The sequence below is a fragment of the Zingiber officinale genome, chromosome 4A (genome assembly GCF_018446385.1).
Source record: "Zingiber officinale cultivar Zhangliang chromosome 4A, Zo_v1.1, whole genome shotgun sequence".
NCBI classification, from domain to species: domain Eukaryota; kingdom Viridiplantae; phylum Streptophyta; class Magnoliopsida; order Zingiberales; family Zingiberaceae; genus Zingiber; species Zingiber officinale.
Genome location: NC_055992.1, coordinates 160272235 through 160292516, shown reverse-complemented (window position 1 = coordinate 160292516; position 20282 = coordinate 160272235). Strand labels below are relative to the sequence as shown.

Sequence of the window (20282 nt, the reverse complement as noted above, 5' to 3'; positions counted from 1 at the left end):
TTCAAAATGTAATCCTAGATGTGAGGAGTATTTTCTCATAGTTTTAAGATAATCCAACGATTGAAACATAATTGCCTCACAGAATTTTGAAGATAAAATTCTTCTTTCTGGTTAGGTAATGAAATGAATTTGCTCGAATACAAAGTGAATAAAGCAAAGAATGTAAATAAAATGCTAACAGAAGGAAAAGGAGAAGAGGCTAATAAATTTTATTACAATGTAGGGCTTATTAAAGAGATATAAATAGATATCAAAAGTAATAACAAAGACTAGTCACCGTTATATAAAAATAATAAATTATATTATCAATTGTACCCGCCTTTGGAACACAGTGATTATTAAATTATACACAATAATATACAAAGATATTCACTATATATTATAATATTTTTAGAAAATAATAAAATAATAACTAAAGTCGAGATAAATCTGAGGTAAAAGGTAAAATTACCAACATAGCAGCTTCTCACGCTAAGTTTTCTAGATATCTTCGTTGCAATTATTCCTGTGATTCAACGTCGGCTTAGTTTAACAGTTCAGATTAATCTTAATTAATTGAGATAGTTTCATGTTCTTCTGCTTAATTATATTAGGTGGGTTTTGAACATATATTGGAAAAAAAAAACATGTGAATTGAGTTTTCAGTGTTTTCATTGTAAAAGAATTTATTAATGTTCTTATTTTAACCACTAAAGATAAAAGTATTTACATATTTTTTAAGTATCAACAAAAATATTTCCATTGGTTCTCAGTTTTTCATGTTCATACATATTATTTTGGTAATTGAAATATTTTTAAAAATATTAGAGAAATGTAATGAGCGAAGGACAACTTTTGAAATGGTAACAGTCTTTGGTCTAATTAGTAATTTATAATTTTTGGGTGTGCCGCCTAGTAAAATGCTAGTCAGGGTATATGTGCAAAAAACCACTGCACCCTCTCCGATGACCACAAATATCTCGCCGGCTCGCGTTCATTCCACCGACATTCGCCGTCGCCGCTGCTATTTGGTCGCGAACAGTCGAGGATTACGCTATTCTGAAGTTGCGATCTCAACCCTCAGCGCCTGCCTTCTGATGCGGGAAGCGAGTTCCTTTCCTCTCCCGAGATCGAGCAGCCATCTTCTTTCCCCCTCTCCGAAGGTGTGACGACATCATGCCTCTGCCATAGAAACAATAAGCGAAAGGTGTTTTTTAATATGTTGATGGCATGCGGGATTTCTTGTTCGAGTTACCATCTCTTGTTCAGTTCTGGAGGTTGGTAGTCCTCTCGCGCTTATCTTCTTCTTGTTTTCCCCCCTCTTCCTTTCCTTCCCTTTATATTCAATAGAAAATATATGAAGATATTGGTCAGGGTTTATATTTCAAGAAGAATTTCATTTTTATGTTTTTGCATTTTGGATTCAATGTTTTAGAGATGTTATTTGCCGTCCTGATTTGTAAATCCTTGTCGCATAGCTCCTTTCGGCTTTCACTAGACCAGTTACTGTTAGGTTTGTATAACTTAAGTTATTACATTTAGATTTGGTAAACAACTTAATCCAATCATAAGGATTAAGGATACGAGAATATGTGGGTCAGTAAAACAACAGTGCAGTAACAGAGTTGTTCAGAAGACAATGAGAAGCAAATTAAGAACTTATTATACTAAATTTAGCATTAATTAGCCGTGATTCTGTATCCATTTGCTATTTCTGTTCAAGATGCAGTGTAGCAGAAAATAGTAGTTTACATGGGAACCATTCTTTACAAACAAGAGAACCACTGCGTTAGAAGATACTATCTACTTTTTGCACCAGGAAACTTGTTGATGCCATTGAAACTACCATGTCATGAAGACTAGAGTAGCAAATTGGTTTGTGCAACTAGTGTTTGTGGACGGCTAGATTCATTTTTTTTTTCAGGAAATTTGACACTGGTAGCAACCATGAATAGAATTCAAAGGCAACTGAAGAGGAAAAAGGTTTAAGATACTTTATATGAGTACAGGAAAATATAACCAAGATAAATCCTAGACTTTTAGCTAGCATTTTGTAACAAAATGATATGATTGTGATAACTAAAATACTAACAATAATTTTTGGACTTTATGAAATAATAAAATTTATGAATGTATAGTATAAACTTTAAACATGCATTACTAATATATCCAAAAAAGCAGGAAACTTTTCTAGCAAATCTGTCAAACAACTACTGTATGATAGCAAGTCAATCTCTATTTACTGTGAACTTTATTAGACTCCTCAAAGAATTCACTCGATGCTAATTTCACAAAGAAGAGGTTAACTTAACTGATTTAAAAAAATCTTTGAGTTTATATAACTTGGATAGGAATCCAAGTGTCTCTTTCATCAATTAGCCTATCGTTTTGCTTTTATCTCAGTTGATATGAGTTGGATTTGCTTCCTTAGATGGAAGAGACTTATTGGCAAGTAGGAAGTGTAGTCATAGCCCTTTTCCTGGAACAAAGTTTCTGTCTACTAGTATATGCTGTGTAAGTACCACCTGTGTTTTATTTGCATTGGCAGCTTACACTTTTTGGGCAAGCATTTTTATCATTTATTAGGCTAATCTAAACACAGTTCTTGTGAATATTCCGTAGGGCCATGGGCTACAACTGAAAGTTTTTGCATCAGGGAAATCTGAAAAGAAATTTAGAAAAGATGGGAAATCTTCCAAAACTTTTCCAATAAAAGAACTGCCTCTGAAAGAACTTAAAAGAATACCAAATGAGGTACCTTCAGATGATAAAGCAAATTTTACCTCCAGCACCAAAGTGTCTGCTGATAAATATCCTAGCCCTAGCAGACGTCAAGTGCTTCAAGCTTGCATTGGTACATCATGCTTGCTACTTGCTCTAGGTGCAATTCTTCGGCAGGTCGGTTTATTTTCTCACTTTAGATTATGGTATAAATGAATTATTCAAATAGAAAAAACCAAGAAGATAAATAATTTTATTATGGATCTCCTTGATTACATCTCATGCAAAGAACCAGCAGTTTTACAAAGCTCCATATTGACCATGGACATGTGTTAAGAATAGCTTATCAAGCAATTGGTTTTCTATTCTGTTTTATCTTCAAGATGAATTTTGTATAAATGCTTTGATAGTTATATATCGAGATGAAGAGAGAGGGAGTGTCACCAAGTCAGAGAAACTCATTTGACGTTTTGACCAAACTTCTAACCAGAGCAAGGTGGCTTGTAGCCAGCATGATTTTTGTATGAAATATGGGATGGAACACTCCTGCATTAAAATTTTGGGACGGGAGCATTTTAGTTCCTGCGGGTGAGTAGTTGTGCCTACATAGTTAGGGGTTTCTCCTCCAAGTGGGATTCAACTTTGTCTCTTTCACTGAGCAAGCTGCAATCTCCAAGGCGCTGGCCAACCAGCACACTTTAGACTGTAGACTACTTTGGGTTAGTCTTGCTTTGAAGGGGAAGGCTAAGAGTTACCCTGCCTAAGGGGAACGTCATTGGACTTCCACCTCCACCACATGACTTGCTCGATCCTCTGCTCAGGTGATTTCCGGCAGTTCGTTAGACACATGGAAACGTTCATAAATAGGGCTTCTTCTCTAGATGGTTATCAATCTCACAGAAATGCATCCATGTGGTAGCACTGCCTATGTTGCCAGGGACACGAGGTCATTCCAACGCGAGCTACTTCAATGGCTGGTTAAGGTGAAACAAATATCTAAAAATTCTGCACCTTTATACGAGCTTGGCTTCATAGTTTGTGGTTCCAGCTTTCTGTAATTATCTTTGGTAGGAGCTCTCATCCAGCTGATCTAGTTTGGCTCAATTCTCTGTGGCTATGGAGGATCCGAATTTCGGACGATGCCTGGGGCTCAATATTCTGCGTTCACTGCGTTACATTGCACCTAGAAACATAATTTGCTACATTCTCCAACTCTGCTGCACTAGCTTCTGATCTCTCTTTTTTTTCATAATTCTTGACTCTATAATCCGCCTTAAGTCAATCTATTGCAATAGCCTAGGTATTCTGGTTTATATGGGTGACTTTTGTAAGATTTATTGTGGTTTATTTCGGTGACTTTTGTAATATTAATTTAAATCTATAACATTGAGTGAGCTACCTGCTCTCTCAAAATCTTTTTTCAACTAGAAATTTCTTGAGATATTTTTTCATGTCAAAATGACACACTTTCTGTTTTCTTGTAATTCAGTTAACCCATCTTGCATCTGCAGAAGGATGGGCAGTAGTCAACCCATCAGGATTATCATGTAAGTGTTTGATACTCCATTTTGATATTTAGCAGCAAAATTCACATGGCATACTCAATAAATTACTTTGTCAAAAACTTGTTGATTGTGTCAAGGATTTCACTTCAATTTTTTTTTCTTTATGGCTGTGTGGCTTCACTGCAGTTGATTTTGAGATGTGGCATCTTGAATTGATCTTGGCACTTGTGATACTGATATCATCTAGCCGATATATTCTATTGAAGACATGGCCAGATTTTTCAAAATCAAGTGAAGCTGCGAATCAGCAAGTATGGTTGGTTTTTAGAAAATATTCTAGGATTCTTTCTTTATTTTATACAATATTCAACATTACGTTGTTTAAGAAAAAAGATCATTATATTCCCTAAAGGGTAGCTATCTTTTCTGAATACCCTGGAGTTTCATTACTGTTAAAATCCCCCCTTGTAGTTTTTAGCTTCACTGGTGCCCCTAGATCTTCTTACAAAATCCGATCCTTTAGCCCCTACCTTGACTATGATTTTGTAAAATATAAGGAGGAAAAGGGGCACTTCACAAAAAGAAAAACGAAACTCAGAGGCATTTTGCAATGAAAGTTAAACTTTGGGAAGCATTATACCAAATTAGAGACTCAGGAAGTTTTGCAGTTTTTACTGAGGAGCTGTGCCAAATTGAATAGGAGTTTTCTGCTAGTGTTTCTGCAGTTTTGTGTTCTCTTGCTATTTGATCTGTTTCCTTCTGATGGCACTGGTCTTGTAGTTGTAGTAGATTGGATTTCTCCTAGCTTATAATGGATCTGTGGTGAACTGTTGTTCAGTCTTTCTAGATAAATTTGCAATAGTGTAGACTTTCTGGCATAAAATGAAATTCTACCTATTATTTATCTGGTTTTTGCTTGGGGATGCAAACCTTGCATGACAAACATAGATAAACTTTTGCATTCAAAAAAATCTAGGTATCTTTTTCCAAATTATTCAGATTCATTTCAACCATTCTCATTTCTGTCATCTGGAGACAGAGCAAGCTAAGAAGTTTTATCGCAATATAGGAACATAAGGTTAAGACCTTGTCCATTTGAACATGATTTAAATTATTCTTTGTTTTTCAGATCCTCAGTTCGCTTGAGCCTTTGGATTATGTTCTGGTGGCATTTTTGCCTGGAATTAGTGAGGTAATGAACTGCTGCTTCAAGTTCTTTCTAGACAGTTTGGTGCACTTATGCTGGAATTTACCTCCGGGCTTGAATGCTTGTTGGTCCCTATGTCGTGTGTTATTGTCATTCGAATTTTCACTCTTGTTTCTGCATGCTTCTACACACCTATAAATATTATTTCAGGAGTTCCTTTTCCGTGGGGCATTGCTGCCGCTGTTTGGGCTTAACTGGATGAGTTCTCTGCTAGTTGGAGCTATTTTCGGAGTTCTTCATTTAGGGGGTGGAAGGAGATATTCATATGCAATCTGGTAATTATCTCGAATACAATTGCTAAAAATCTAGCTTTAAAGTTCTTTTAGAACTCTTGCTAAATAAAAACAACATTTTGGTACCTTGTTCGCAATATCTTCCAGTAAAAGGTTTAATCTTCAGAGAATCTAGATAGAACATAGAGATACTGGTGTTGGCAGGTTTTTCTTTCTTCGTCTTCTTTTTACAAGGGAAAGAGAGAAGGGTGAGTGAACAAGTTCATTTCACAAGGAAATGGTAAAAGTGAAGCTTTATAGTACAGCCACAGGTTGTGTGTATTCGATCAGATGGGGAGGAAAGGAAAGGAAGAGAAGAGAAAAGGATAAAAATTGCGGTGTATAGGAGGACATTTTCATCTTCCCCTTGTTTAAAATGGCCAAGACACCTTTGATGGTACCTACTCCTTCCCCAAAGAATGTGTATTATAAACATTTAAACTATTAATTCCATCCATCCTTCATAATGTAGTATGCATACAGCATACTAGTGAAGGAACTTATTTTTGAACACTTTTCCTCCCGTCCAACCAAATAAATGCACAGGTCCTAAGAGAGGCAGCAAAGAGAGAAAATTTGAGTAACTTGAACTCTCAAAATGTTAAACCAGGTAACACCGAACCTAGGTCGACCGGTCTGGCCCGGCCCTATAGAAGTTTTCTATCGGTCAGATTAACTTGAACCCTCGATGCAATTGCTGGTAGATTTTAATAATCATGACCTCATCTCAAGGCAGTCACAAACATTATACAAAATCTACTTGACAAGCCGCATACATCCTTTTTTATTGCAGGAATGTTTTCCTTCTATAGGTTTTCCAAATCTAATTACCACCGTTAGCAAGTTGGTATGGTAAGCATCTTGAGAGGCATTTATCATTCGCCGCAATTTGAGTTGTTAAAAGGAGTAGAGAAGATAATCTTGTTCCTGTCTTCTTCCGATCTCTGAAGAAGGTTCATGAAGTCAAATTTTAACTCTTTCTTCGCTCAGATGGATTTTGTTGGCATCTTTTGTTGAGGCAGAGGAACCAATAGAAAGAAATGGCATACCTGTATCAGTAACAATCTCATAAGCAGCTTGACCCCTAACTGCCTAAGCGTAACCAATGGCATTGATGCCCACTTCTGCACTTGACAGAGCACCTTATTGATTTGGTTTGAGGGAGAAATCTAATTCCCTTAACATGCTCTGTCCTCTTTTGTGAGGTTATGGTGCGGTTGGACTATCAGCAGAATTTTTCACTGAAACATACGAGCTTGCTGTTGTGAAACACATTCCTTTGCTAAAATTGACTCTTGATTGGCCGAAGTTGGCGGCACAAATAAAGATTTGAAACTTTTAGATTTGCTGTGTCGCTCTGCTATCCACGTCAAGTAGATCACCGAACTTGGCGCACCTCACCCTATCGTCATAAATGCTATCATCTTGCAGGATAACATGGCTGAAGGCCTTCATATAATTCGTGGGGACTTTGGCTTAGATATTAACTGAGATATGCCAACGCAGCTTAGTGATCTTAAACAGTTCGAATTTTGAACGAAAAATAGTTAAGATTTTTTACTTCATATCAATTTGAAGGGGAGTCTTGGCGCAACGATAAAGTCGTGCACCGGACTATCTTTTTTTTTATCGTTATATATCAATTTATGAGCAGCTGGTCCATTGAGAAGCAGACGTCTTGGATGTTTTAATGTCTACAAAATTTGCATTGTAAACATCTTTGTTTCTATAGAACTAACTTCTTGTGGAATCTCATTCATTCAGGGCAACGTTTGTTGGCTTTGCCTATGGCCTCGCAGCGATTATTTCCTCAAGCATCATCGTTCCTATGGCATCGCACTCGTTGAACAACCTTGTTGGCGGTCTTCTATGGCGCATCACATCTGTTTCAAAGAAACAAGATGAGTGATTCTGCAAAACATCTTACAGAATGAATGCCACATTCATGGTCCCTTTTGTTTAATGAACTCCAATGTTTTTATTTATGATCAAGAGTGGCATACATGCTGTTTGTGGTTGTATAGGCATGCATCATGTTACCTAAACTAAGATGGCGTTTGGTTCACTTTTAGGAATCGGAATGAGAATAAATATCATAGTATTATGGAATGAAAATGAGTATGAGCTTGGGTATCATTGTTAAAAATAATATTTAGTTAGTTGAATATTTTCAATCGGAATGAATCTAAATTTTCTTTTTTACCTATAGAGGAAAATAAGAGAAAAAATTAGATAGGAGCGAAAGTTGAATATGAGAGAAACATATGATGAAAGAAAAAGTGTGATGGAAAAAAATGAAGAGAGAAAGTGTGATGAGAGAAAATGAGGAGAGAGAGCGTGATAGGAGATATTGAGAAAAGAAAAGGTATGATGAGAGAGAAAGTATGCTTAGGGAGAGAGTGATGAGAAAAAAATGAAGAGAGAGAAAGTGTAATGAGAGAAAATGAGATATTGAGGAGAGAGAAAGTATAATAAAAAAGTGTGAAGAGAGAGAATGTGTGATGGGAAAAATAAAGAGAGAAAAAGTATGATGAGAGAAAATGTGAAGAGAAAGTCTGATAAGAGAGATTTAGGAGAGAGAAAATATGATGAGAAAAATGAGGACAATGAAAATTGAGAAAATGAGGAAAGAAAGTGTGTGATGGGAGATAATACATAGAGAAAATAGTAGAAAATATGTGATAAGAGATAATGAGAAGAAAGAAAGTGTGATGATAGAATGAGGAGAGAGAAAGTATAAAAAAATAAAATATTAACCAGATTAGGTAACGTCGAGTCTGGGGTGACCGGTCCGGTCCCACGGAAGTTTCCCACCAGTCACCAGGGTAAATCGAGAAGTGCTCACAGTGGACAGCCAAGAGCCCAGCATTCTTTAGTTGCGTGCTCTATTTGGAGGAAATTTTTTTACAAATTCACCATAGCTGGGGCTCGAACCGCGGGTGCCTGAGTGACAACCTGGATGCTTTGCCGCTGCATCATAGCCCCGAGGGCGAGAAGAGAGAAAGTATAATGAGAGAGAACAAGGAGAGAGATGAAATGAAAGAAAAATTAAACAAATATAGTAAGGGTATTTTTGTCCAAAACTTAATTCTCATTCTCATTCCATCAAAACCTAAGGGAGAGGGTGAGTTTTATTCATACTCAAGTTTTTGGGTTTCATTCTAAAATCTTGATTTCATTCCCATCAACCAAACACGATGTTTGGGAATGAATCAATTCTCTCATTCCCAAACCCCTAAACTAAACGTCACCTAAGTTAATTTTCATACCATTTTATTTCATTTCATATTAACTCAAACTTTAAACAATTTCATATATACAGGATTGTTACCCTACACACCCGTGTTACCCTACAATTTCATATATAAGTGAGTGGGGTGTCCAAAAGTGATTAAGACATTCGGAAATGCACTCAGTCGTCCATGCCAGTCGCGCACGGGGTGTGTGCAAGGTCATATATATATATATATATATATATATATATATATATATACTTATCTTATGGTGTTTACATATATAGAAAGAGATTTATTATGTTAAGCATCGGTCGTGCACGCCTGCGTTGCATGACTGAGTGATGCAGGGCACTCGGAAGTGAACGGGGAATCCTAACCCAAGTCATTTTCAGGTGCTCCGCATCCTCAGTTGCACATCGCAGGCGTGCGCGGTCGGTGCTCAACATATCATATACATCTCTCTCTCTCTATATATATATATATATATACGCGCGCGCCCCCTTAGGCACTTATAACAGGTCTGCACCTAAGGGAGCACGTCGATGTGGGCACTTGAGGGCCCCACAACAATATATATATAATCTCGATACCCTACTTACCTTATAATGCAAACCCCATGTATATCATGTGCATTTTTTTTTAAATTTCATTTAGCCTAAATACTAAATCCGAAGCTTTAAAAATACACTTGGTGTGAATGCACCATAAGTATATATATATTCGGTGGGCTACACTAGGCTACTCTTAGTGAATTCAGGTGTTTGGACTACTTTCGAACACCCTGAGTGGTCGAAATCTACATGGGGTGCTCGGATTCACTGAGAGTCACGCATGCGTTGCCCACCGAATGATTGTGGAGGATAACAAATCTCTCTCTCTTTATATATATATATATATATATATATATATTACACGACATTATACACTTGGGTGATCAGGGTATTCGGAAGTGGCTCAGGGTGCTTCAAATGCATTCACTTGGAGTGCCTGGTCACTTAGGTGCCATGGGACGTGTGCAAGCTGAGTTAGCATCATGTGTATATATATAAAGAATTTTGTTACCCCGCACATTTTATATTGTACACTGAGCATCTCAAAATTTATTTTTTTTACTTAATACTATAACTCAACTTTTAAATCATAAATGGCAAAATCCTATGTCAAAAAAAATCTAGGCAACGCGCAATCGGGCGTACCATCAAGGTAAAACACTACATGGCTAAATCTCAAATAAAAAAAAACAAAAACAAAACCTGGACAACGTATATATATATCAGTTTTGATACCTTGAGGAACACCCCATGTGTGATTGAGTGCATGGGGCACCCGGATGAGTATTCAGTCGTGGCGTCGTGACCACTCAATCGCCCATGCATGCTGTGCACGGGCTACCGCTCTGGGTAAAAAAAAATCCTCAATGTATATAGATCGGTAAAAAAAAAATCATATATATATATATATATATATGCTTTTGGTTAGAAAAAAAAATTATTTCATGTTCTTACCCTTTTTGTTGGAATCACATGTATAAATCACAGTACAATTGCATAGAAACAGAGAAAGATTTATGAAAATAACCCATGCATAGTGATAGAGTAAGATTTATGAAAATAACCCATGCATAAGTCGAAGAGTCCGGATCCTCTGGATCATTTTTTACGGTCTAAGAGATAATTCCTAGACATGTATTGATGGAGATGAATGATCCCCATGCATTCCACCAAGATTTATGAAAATAACCTATGCATAGTGATAGAGTAAGATTTATGAAAATAACCCATGCATAAGTCGAAGAGTCCGGATCCTCTGGATCGTTTTTTACGATCTAAGGGATAGTTCCTAGACATGTATTGGTGGAGATGAATGATCCCATGCATTCCACCAATGGATGTTTAGGGATCATCCTCTAGACCACTTTTATAAGTGGAGGTCATGCATTCCATCAATGGATGCTTAAGGACCATCTCCTGGATCGTAAAAAATGGTCCAAAGGATCTGCCCTCTCAGCCGAAGTTTAAAGTTCTAAAACAAATTTAGTCTTTTATATGGATTTAATTTCAATGATGAAATCATTGTAACTTCTAAGTTGAAATGTTTACATAGAAGTGATTCTTTTAGCGTTGAGTAATTTAATAATTGTATTAAATATTCACTCCTCAGCTAGAGATGTGCTATTTTAATATTAAAAAAAATTAATTAACCAATCAATTAAATGAAATTACAGACACTATAAGATACACATGGTATGTTTCAATACAAAATTAAAGAAATTAAACTACAAGACACATTGATATTTCCTACATGTTTATATCATTATAATACATATATACAATGTTAATACATTTGAAAAAAAAAAGAAGTGATTATTGATTACGATGCGAGTCAATCCATTAATTAGTAGAAGAACAGTAGTAACTCCTTGGCATTCCCCTTCACACAAAAGAGTGAGTCAATCCATTAGTAGAAGAACACTTGTGGTCATTCTCATTCACAATAGTGTGAATAGTAAGTGAAAGAGGACAAGAACGGTTTTGCAGAGCTACCAGCTTTAACAATCCACTTGTTGATGCCATAAATCTCTAATCCTCAAACATCAAGTTCATCTCTAACAGTAGCACACTTCTCCATCACCAGCATTGCCAGGCCAAGACAAAGGTCTCAACAAACTTCCTGATCAACATTAATCTCTCCACACTGGCAGAAACCCAACGAGGAGCTTATATAAACCCTTCTTCCTTACAGCATGCACCAACTCAGGCATATACTAGCCAAGAATGGGCAAGGCACTATTCTTGTTCGCGGCAGTGATGGCAATGGCCTTGGGGCAAGGTAAGGGCATCCCCTTCAGTGAGGAGGATCTCGCGACGGAGGAGAACCTATGGGACTTGTATGAGAGATGGCAGAGTCACCATGGTGTGGCTCGAAGCCACTACGAGAAGCACTTGCGCTTCGATGTCTTCAAGGAGAATGCCAAGTATATACATGAGTCCAACAAGATGGAGAAGGGCTATACCCTGAGCTTAAATAAGTTTGGAGACATGACAAGGGACGAGTTCAGGAGCACCTATGCTGGATCGAGGATTGACCGCCATAGCTTGTTCAGAGAAAGCAGAACGGGCAAGGGGAGCTTCATGTATGAGAATGTAACTGACCTCCCTAGTGCCGTTGATTGGAGGCAGAAGGGCGCGGTCACCGGCATCAAGGATCAAGGCAAATGTGGTGAGCTTGATTTATAATCTAATTTCATTGCTATTGATTTCTAGTTTTACACAAGGATACTGACAATTCGTTCAAACATTCTAGGGAGTTGCTGGGCCTTCTCGACTGTGGTTTCAGTAGAGGGGATAAACCAGATTAAAACTAATAAACTCGTATCCTTATCGGAGCAAGAACTTGTCGATTGTGACACTAACACTAATAAAGGATGCAACGGAGGTCTAATGGGTGATGCATTCAACTTCATCAAAACAAATGGTGGAATAACCACCGAGGAAGCTTACCCTTACGCAGCTAAACAAAACAAATGTAACCTTCAAAAGGTATCTAACATATAGCTTCAAATTCAAATATATAACCAATTCAATTATAGTTCACTAATAGAACATGTTACAGGAAAATTCTCACATTGTTGTGATCGATGGGCATGAGGATGTTCCCATCAACGATGAGGAAGCTTTGATGAAAGCTGTGGCAAATCAACCTGTATCAGTTGCTATAGAAGCAGGGGGTGGCAAAGAGTTCCAGTTCTACTCTCAAGTAATTTGCAGAGGAGAGTTATTTTTCAGTTAACATTGTTTCGTTCTAATATGCTTTAACCAACATGCTTGGCTACTTTCGTCTACGACAGGGTGTCTTCGCAGGGAATTGCGGAACCAATTTAGACCATGGAGTTGCTATCGTAGGGTATGGAACATCTCCCGATGGGACGAAGTATTGGATAGTGAAGAACTCATGGGGGATAGAGTGGGGTGAGCAAGGGTATATAAGGATGAATAGAGGGATCTCGGCAAAGGAGGGGCTATGTGGCATTGCCATGCGAGCATCTTATCCTACAAAGTCATCTCCCAACCCAATTTAACTACAACTGCAAGTCTAATGATCTTTGAAGATGTATGCAGATGCCTAAGAAGAAATTTAGCTGCTAGTTTATAAGTTTGCTACATCCAAAACTTTGGATTCTTTAGGATTGCAACATCTTGGTGCAAGCAACTGTATTAATACTTTAAATAAGACAGAATGGGATGATAATGTAATGTCTTTTTGATAATTTAACGAGGATTGAACTGTCTACTTCTACTTCATCTTTCTGGGCTACACTATTTTTGTTTCTTTTCTGAAGTATGGAATTACAGAAGTGTTGTTGGAAGCTGATGCATGTACGAAAATCCAAGAGGAGAATGAATATGAATAGTAAAAATTCTGCCTTAACCTATTTGTTGTGATCCCCGTAATTCTAACAGTATGAACTTCAGATGATATCTTGCAAATTACATAATGCAAAAAACTAGAGACCTTATGCATTGCTCTCCTCTTTTAAATGAAAATAAAGAGGAGCATGTACCAGCAACCAGAAGGAACTTTTGTTCTTTCAACTCTTTGCATAAGAAAGATCTTCAAAGTAGTAAAACAAAGTAATGAAACTAGAGCACTTAACTCATCAAGCACTATCCACTTATCAAAATTCAAACTAATAAATGAAAAATTGCATGCTTTATTTTATTAAAGATAGCGATCAATCAGGATCAATTCTATAGGATGATATGGGTAGAAGACCATACCAAACTTAACCATTCCATGTTGATCATCAACCGTAGCATCTAATCGGGTCATTGCACCCTTTTCTAGCAGACTGCTTTGCTCCTTCTTTACCACCCTTCTCCAAGTACTGCTGATGGTATTCTTCTGCTTTGTAAAACTTCTTTGCCGGAAGAATCTCTGTCACAATCTCATTCTCCAGTTGGTTTTGTTTTTGCTCCAAAGATTCCCTTGCAAATTTAGCTTGCTCCTCATTGTAGTAATATATCCCTGATCGATACTGGGAGCCTACATCGATTCCCTGCCAAAACAGTACATCATTACCAGATACCCGATTGTCAAGTGCTTGTGTGAATCTGATGCATTGCCTATGATTAAGACATTAGTTTCTTTTAGATATTAATCTCATTTGGGCACTATCTATTGAGACGACAAAGTCTAAGACCAACTAGAACTAGTGCTGAGTTTAATTAATTAGCAAAAAAAATAGTTATACATAAAAATATATGAGGCAGTGATCCAATTAAGTGTTGAAACCAGATTCTAAATTTGGATATCGTGTTTCTATTCTACACCCATGTCCAATGAAAATTTAAAATTTTATTTTATGCTTTAACAATTAAATCAAAGGAGTGTTCGTATTGATTTTTAAAACAAATATAAATATGATTTTTAATCTAAGCATGCATTACAATCTAACCATTCAAGCAAGATCCTAAAAGCATAGAAAAGATAAACTATCAAGTAAATAATTCATCTAATGGCAATTTAATCATTTTATTTACATATGCTAAACTATCTAAGATAACATATTAGATCATTTAAGCATAATCTAAATAAAACTATTAACATATGCATCAATATACATATGAATTAAAGTACAAGTGAAAAACATATCTCCAAAAACAACCTTTGTTTGGAGATGACTCCAACTATTCTGGGCTTAGCGGAATAACTCTTGGTTGTTTGTCACGAGCTCATGCTTCCTCTAATCCAGTCTATGATCGGAGTCCTCTTTCCAACACTTGATCGCACTAGAGATCAAGTGTCATTTTTCGTCGAGACGATAGAAAATGTCTTCCTCAAAGATGAGGAAGGGGCTGCCCAATTAACCCCTTCACAAGGGGCTACCAAGTAGCTCTTGACAAGGGGCTGCACTTCCCAAAAATTTGAAAGAATGTGGGCGGCAACAATCCTTCTCGGAGAAGGAAAAACTAGCGACAAGGAGATGGTACTCTTTTGATGGATGAAAGGGAAGAAGATCTTTATCTTCTTCCTTTGAGAGGGGCTGCCGAATTAAGTGATGATGGTTGCCAAAATTCTCCGAGGAGAAGAAATATGGTTGTCCGAATTTTCCAAGGAGAAGAAAAGAATTGTTGTTTGAATTCTCCACGGAAGAAGCGTAGAGGTTACCACCCACAATTTTCAAGGAAGAAAATAAAAAGCTTTGCTCCTCAACTCTCCAAGGAAGGCTCAAAAGGTTGATTCTCTCCAAGGAAGAAAAGTGTGGCTGCCAAAATTTTCCAAAGAGAAGGAAAAAGTGCTGTCCCAATTTCTTCAAATAGAAGATAATCATTTTGTTTGGCTTTCATACTTCTCTCCAAGGAGAGGTGGCTGCCGTGAACTTCATGGAGGAGTGGAGTTAGTGGAGAAAATTGGCCAATAGGGTGAAGAGAACAGAACTCATGATATTTGTTTGAATCAAGTCTTAATTTTCTTCTCATTCTTATTTCTCTTCTCATAATTTTAGATAAAATTAATGTGATTATAATGGGCTTAGGCTTTCAAGGCCTATTGTCCCTCTTCCATCTTTGTCTATTGGATTTTTATAACTTTTCTAGAACACAATAATGCGAGTCCATTGTAATTATATCAATGATCCAATATCGTTGACGCGGCAAACACACTTGCTTGCTATTGCAATAACATAAATATAATTTGTGGACTCTATCTAGAACTCTTCCACTCTCCTTATTTCCTTTAACTGGAAATCATATACAACCTCTTTTATGAATCATAACATTTGATCATATCAATTTTAGTTGTCAATTCACTATTTGATCACATCAAACTTTATTCGCCGAATTCAACAAGAAATAGGGAAACCAATACTTGTGTGACCCTCAATGGCTCAGAGAAACAGCCAGCCATGAGTTCACAACTCTTTGTGAGTTAGGGTTATACTCGTCCTTTATTCAGGCATACCCTTAATAACCTCATCCTATGATTAACTCCTTAATTATAGGATGTTAGAATTAATTCTGATTAATATCCAACAAATCATGGTAAGAGCGTCTAGCAGTACTGCCTAGGTATCACTAAATAGTGTCGGTAAGAATCAGTCGATTATAGTTAATGTACAGTCTGATCCCTTCATCTCATATATCCCGGTCAAATCTACAACCAATGGTACATCAAGGGTTGTATATTGATTTGACAACCATGTGATATATCATATAGTGATATCACATGTGCAACTAGGAAACTCATTTCCTAAAGCATATCTTACAGCTTTGATCAGAGACTTCATACACTATAAAATGTATATTACATAGGATATCCACATCCGTGGGTGTGTCGTGAATCCCTAATTACAATGCATTGACTCTTACATGTTTCGTTACTACACCCAATCTCACTACCTAATAACCCTAATGGAGTCGGTAATTGAGTCAAAGTATAGCCCAGCATAGAGTCTTAGTGTTGTCTCGGGTCATAAGGACTACTAGTGTACAACCACAACTAAAGACTTATCCACTCGATAAATGATAACCACTTGAAAAATTTGTGTGAGGGATGTTCGATGAACTCATCGTATGATCACTCATCTGTATGTTTGAACATTTCTATATTCTTACCAATGAAAAGTGATACACCAGATGCTAGTCTCTAGCTTGAACGGTCTTTTATCCTTATTTATTAGGCGGCCCAATTAACTAGGAACATATTTAGAATATAAGTGAATATTGATATATTTCATGATAGTCATCATATGTACTACCACATCTCATTACAGTATATTCAAGTACTTTATCTATGCATCTAGCATGGGTATAAAGACAAAGTAATCTCAAACCGAATTGAATTATATTAAAATAAAGGTTGTTTATTTACAAGAGTTAATAAAACCCTAACCAACAGTTGGCTTGTAAGGCACCCACTCTAACATTAAGTTCTACAAAAACTTGTCAAAACCGGGACATCTTCCAAATGTATGGTTAAGGTAAAGGAACAAATACACGATTGAATTGGTATACCTTAAAACTAAACATTTTTCCTAAAATCAGGTTGATTTATTCTTTCCGATCAATTGTTTAAACATTTATTTTGCTTGATAGTCCCGAATACCGTGAGAATCGGTATACAATGAGTTGTCAAGGATCTACTCACCTAGATCCTTCCAGATACTGAAACTAATAAAAAATGACGAGAAAAGAATCGATTTTGGTGTTCAGGAGAGGCTCATTCTAATTCGATTGATCTCCTCTACAGAAAAAATGATAGAACTACGTCAAAAGAGAGGATGAACAATTAGTCGAGATGAGGCACACCTGGCGATTGAGCGTGGTGGGATCATGGCGAGACCAGAAAAGGGCGAGGAGGTTGGAGTAGGGGCAGACCGCTGGGTCGAAGTGGAGGCGGACCACTTCGGCGTGGCCGGTGTTGTCGCCGCAGACGTCTTTGTAGGTGGGATCGGGGAGGTGGCCCTGGGAGTAACCCACCTCGGTCTTGACCACGCCCTCCAAGCGCTGGAAAGCGAGCTCCACGCTCCAGAAGCATCCCGCCGCGAACTGCGCCAGATCCAGGCCGGGCTGCGCCGGAGACTCCACGTCCGGCGCCAAGGCAGGGTTCGCCGCCGCTTGCTCAGCCGTCGTCGCAGCCATTCCGCCCTTTCTTTCTCCAGAAGGGAGGAGGCCGGAGGATTAATTGGAATGTTAATTATTTTAGATTGGTCGATCTTTTTTTAGTAGGTTGCATGAGTGCCACGTCACTGACGCGTTTTACTGATTAAAAAAATCCCCACATAATTTTTTTACAAACAGAATTAAAATTTATAATATTTTATTTAATTATTCACGACTTGTTCATCAATCAAATTCAAACTATAATTATTGTTATTTAAATATATTCAATTTAAAATTTAAATAAATAAATCGAATTCAAATTAAAGTTATTTCAAATTATAATTCAATTATACTTGAAAATAATTTAAACTAAACTCAAGGTCATTCCAAAATTATTATATTTTCTATTTTTAAATTTAAATATTATATATATTTTTTAAACTCAAACACAAATATTAATATTTTTATATTATATTCAGTTCGATTCGCATTTGCACCCCTATGTATCCCAGGTAGAGTTTTAATTTGTTGCACCCTTTTTAAAATTAACGCAACAAGTTTATAACAATTATACTTGATGGACGTGATATGTGATTGGCGGGCCTAGGAGTGCTTTATCGTAATTTGAGTGTTTCCTCTTCGTTGACAAATGACAATGAACAAAGGCTTCCCTTCTTTGTTGGCAAAGGGAGAGTTGTAAACGTCCAACTCTGGGTTAAGCTAAATCAACTTAAAATAAATTAAGATATTAAAATAGTTATTCAAATTTGACTTAATTCTTGTTTATAAATTTAAATTTGGTTTAAATTTTATTTAGATGTTGTTTAAAATTTTTATATTTTAAAATTTATTGGTTTATTATTGTGTTTGATAATAGAAATTTGTTTATTTATTTTTAAAATTATTTTATTTATTTAATATGTTGATAAGAATTTATTAATGAACAAGATTCACAAATTTTATTTGTGAACATTGTTCATCAACACTTCACAATCTACGATTTACAATCTTTTATTAGAGTAAAAATGAAACCGTTAGGTTAGCGGCTCCTATAGGGTGATGTCATAGTCTTTGTAAGAGGGCCAATTATGAGGGGCATTTGTCCTAACATAGCGACTTTTTGCATGGAAAAAATCGGACACCGAGTGAGGTATTTTGCACTCGCTGAAAATTGATTCCAACACCTAGTGAAGCAACCACTCATGTAGGTCAATCCGTCGAGGCCAATTCATAATCTTTTATTAACAATAACAAGTTGAACAGACTTCTATTATCAAGCAGAATCTAGGGATATCATCGAGCCGAGCTAAGCTGAGTCAAATAGTAAGAGGCTCAAGCTTGGCTCGGTTTATTTTTCCTTATGATTGAGTTTGGCTCGAGATCTATAATTGTTAAATTCGACTTTAGTTAATAATGAAATTATTAAATGGTTCGTGAGCGGCTGCTCAAAAATAACTCATTTAAAAGTTAAACAAGTTTGGTTTGAGCTCAACTCGTCAACATATCATTTTCATATCATTAAATAAGCTCGAGTTTGAACTCATTAGACACATAATCAAGCTCAAGTTCGAGCTTGACTCGTTAACATATACAAGCTAATTGGGTTTGGGCTTGTTAGTCACCTAGGAACATCGAACCACATTGTTGTCAATTTGATGCTTAGGACTATGCTCGATGGCTGGAAATATGTTACTCGACGGTTGCATTGCTACAACTGCTCGACCGAGGAATGCCAATGAAAGTTGTCGCAAAAGATTTTGAGGATGGTTGGAGTGACGATGTGCAACAATTGCTAATGAAAAGGTTGTCAAGACAAGAGCAGTACGACAGAAGAGAGAAAGAGAATAGTTGGAGCGACGACATGCTGGAGCGGCGGATATAAGAGCAAGACGAAGGATAAAACCTAGCTTTATTATAGTGAAAGGTAGATGGGGATTTGATCATGTTCAAAATTAGCGAAAGCTAGACTATCGGTGATATAGCTTTGAAGTTGATTGCAAGAAGACCTTGAAGGAGAAAAAGGGGATCACCAACGAGATGATTTTGAAGTTGACTACAAGAAGACTTGCAAGATAACAAGGTGAAGGAAAAAGGAGCATTAGTAAGTAGGTCAGGGTTCCTTGGTGTAATCACTCTGACTCTCAAATCAGTGACATGAAGAAAATATGGAAGATGGACAGTAGTAGAAGAATGTAAGATGTGTGTGAAGCAAAAGATGAACTTGCCCACACAGGGGTGGGATCCATTTATAACTCCTTTATAATTCTCGCATTAATTAAATGTCATATCAGCATAAGGGATATCTCAAATCTATGTATCTTTGTTGTAGTGTGCAATCTCATTGCCCATATGGTTCTGGTATTCCGTATTTTGTACAAAGATATCGTCTCACTTAGTTCTGACAATCCCACGTGCAGGATTAATTATGGAATGAGCTCCTGAGTTGAAAGGTCAATTGGGCTTTCAAGGTCTGACTCAAATAGTGGGATAATGAGTTAGTAAAAAAAGGAGACCCAATCTCCGATCATGCAGTGACGGGTCTGATTGTATGTCTATTCATCTTATAGGGAGTTGAGGGAAATATAGCCCTGTGTGTCAGAGATCTGATCAGGAATTGAGTACGATGATATAGGAGAGCAGTACCCCATGACTCGAAGATTTGATTAGAAATTGAGCGGGAGGATATAGGGGAGTAGAGCCCCGTGAACATGTGAGCCAATCGGGAAGATGTAGGGGAGTAGAGCCCCTTGATCCAATGAGTC

At 37.0% G+C, this 20282-nt stretch overlaps 3 protein-coding genes across 3 annotated transcripts; 2 read left to right on the top strand and 1 right to left on the bottom strand.

Moving 5' to 3' along the window:
• The first annotated feature begins 923 nt into the window (after nt 1–923).
• On the top strand, nt 924–7753 carry LOC121971976. Its single transcript, XM_042523536.1, has 8 exons — nt 924–1256; nt 2411–2493; nt 2602–2877; nt 4190–4247; nt 4392–4516; nt 5335–5397; nt 5563–5687; nt 7449–7753. The coding sequence occupies exons 1-8, from the start codon at nt 1199–1201 to the stop codon at nt 7591–7593; spliced, it is 933 nt and encodes a 310-aa protein (XP_042379470.1). The 5' UTR covers nt 924–1198; the 3' UTR covers nt 7594–7753.
• Nucleotides 7754–11393: 3640 nt separating this feature from the next.
• LOC121971975 (vignain-like) lies at nt 11394–13343 on the top strand. Its single transcript, XM_042523535.1, has 4 exons — nt 11394–12139; nt 12224–12459; nt 12533–12676; nt 12768–13343. The coding sequence occupies exons 1-4, from the start codon at nt 11695–11697 to the stop codon at nt 12996–12998; spliced, it is 1056 nt and encodes a 351-aa protein (XP_042379469.1). The 5' UTR covers nt 11394–11694; the 3' UTR covers nt 12999–13343.
• Nucleotides 13344–13503: 160 nt separating this feature from the next.
• On the bottom strand, nt 13504–17610 carry LOC121971974 (peptide methionine sulfoxide reductase-like). Its single transcript, XM_042523534.1, has 2 exons — nt 17227–17610; nt 13504–13976 (listed from the first exon to the last, which is right to left on the bottom strand). The coding sequence occupies exons 1-2, from the start codon at nt 17557–17559 to the stop codon at nt 13725–13727; spliced, it is 585 nt and encodes a 194-aa protein (XP_042379468.1). The 5' UTR covers nt 17560–17610; the 3' UTR covers nt 13504–13724.
• Nucleotides 17611–20282: the final 2672 nt, after the last annotated feature.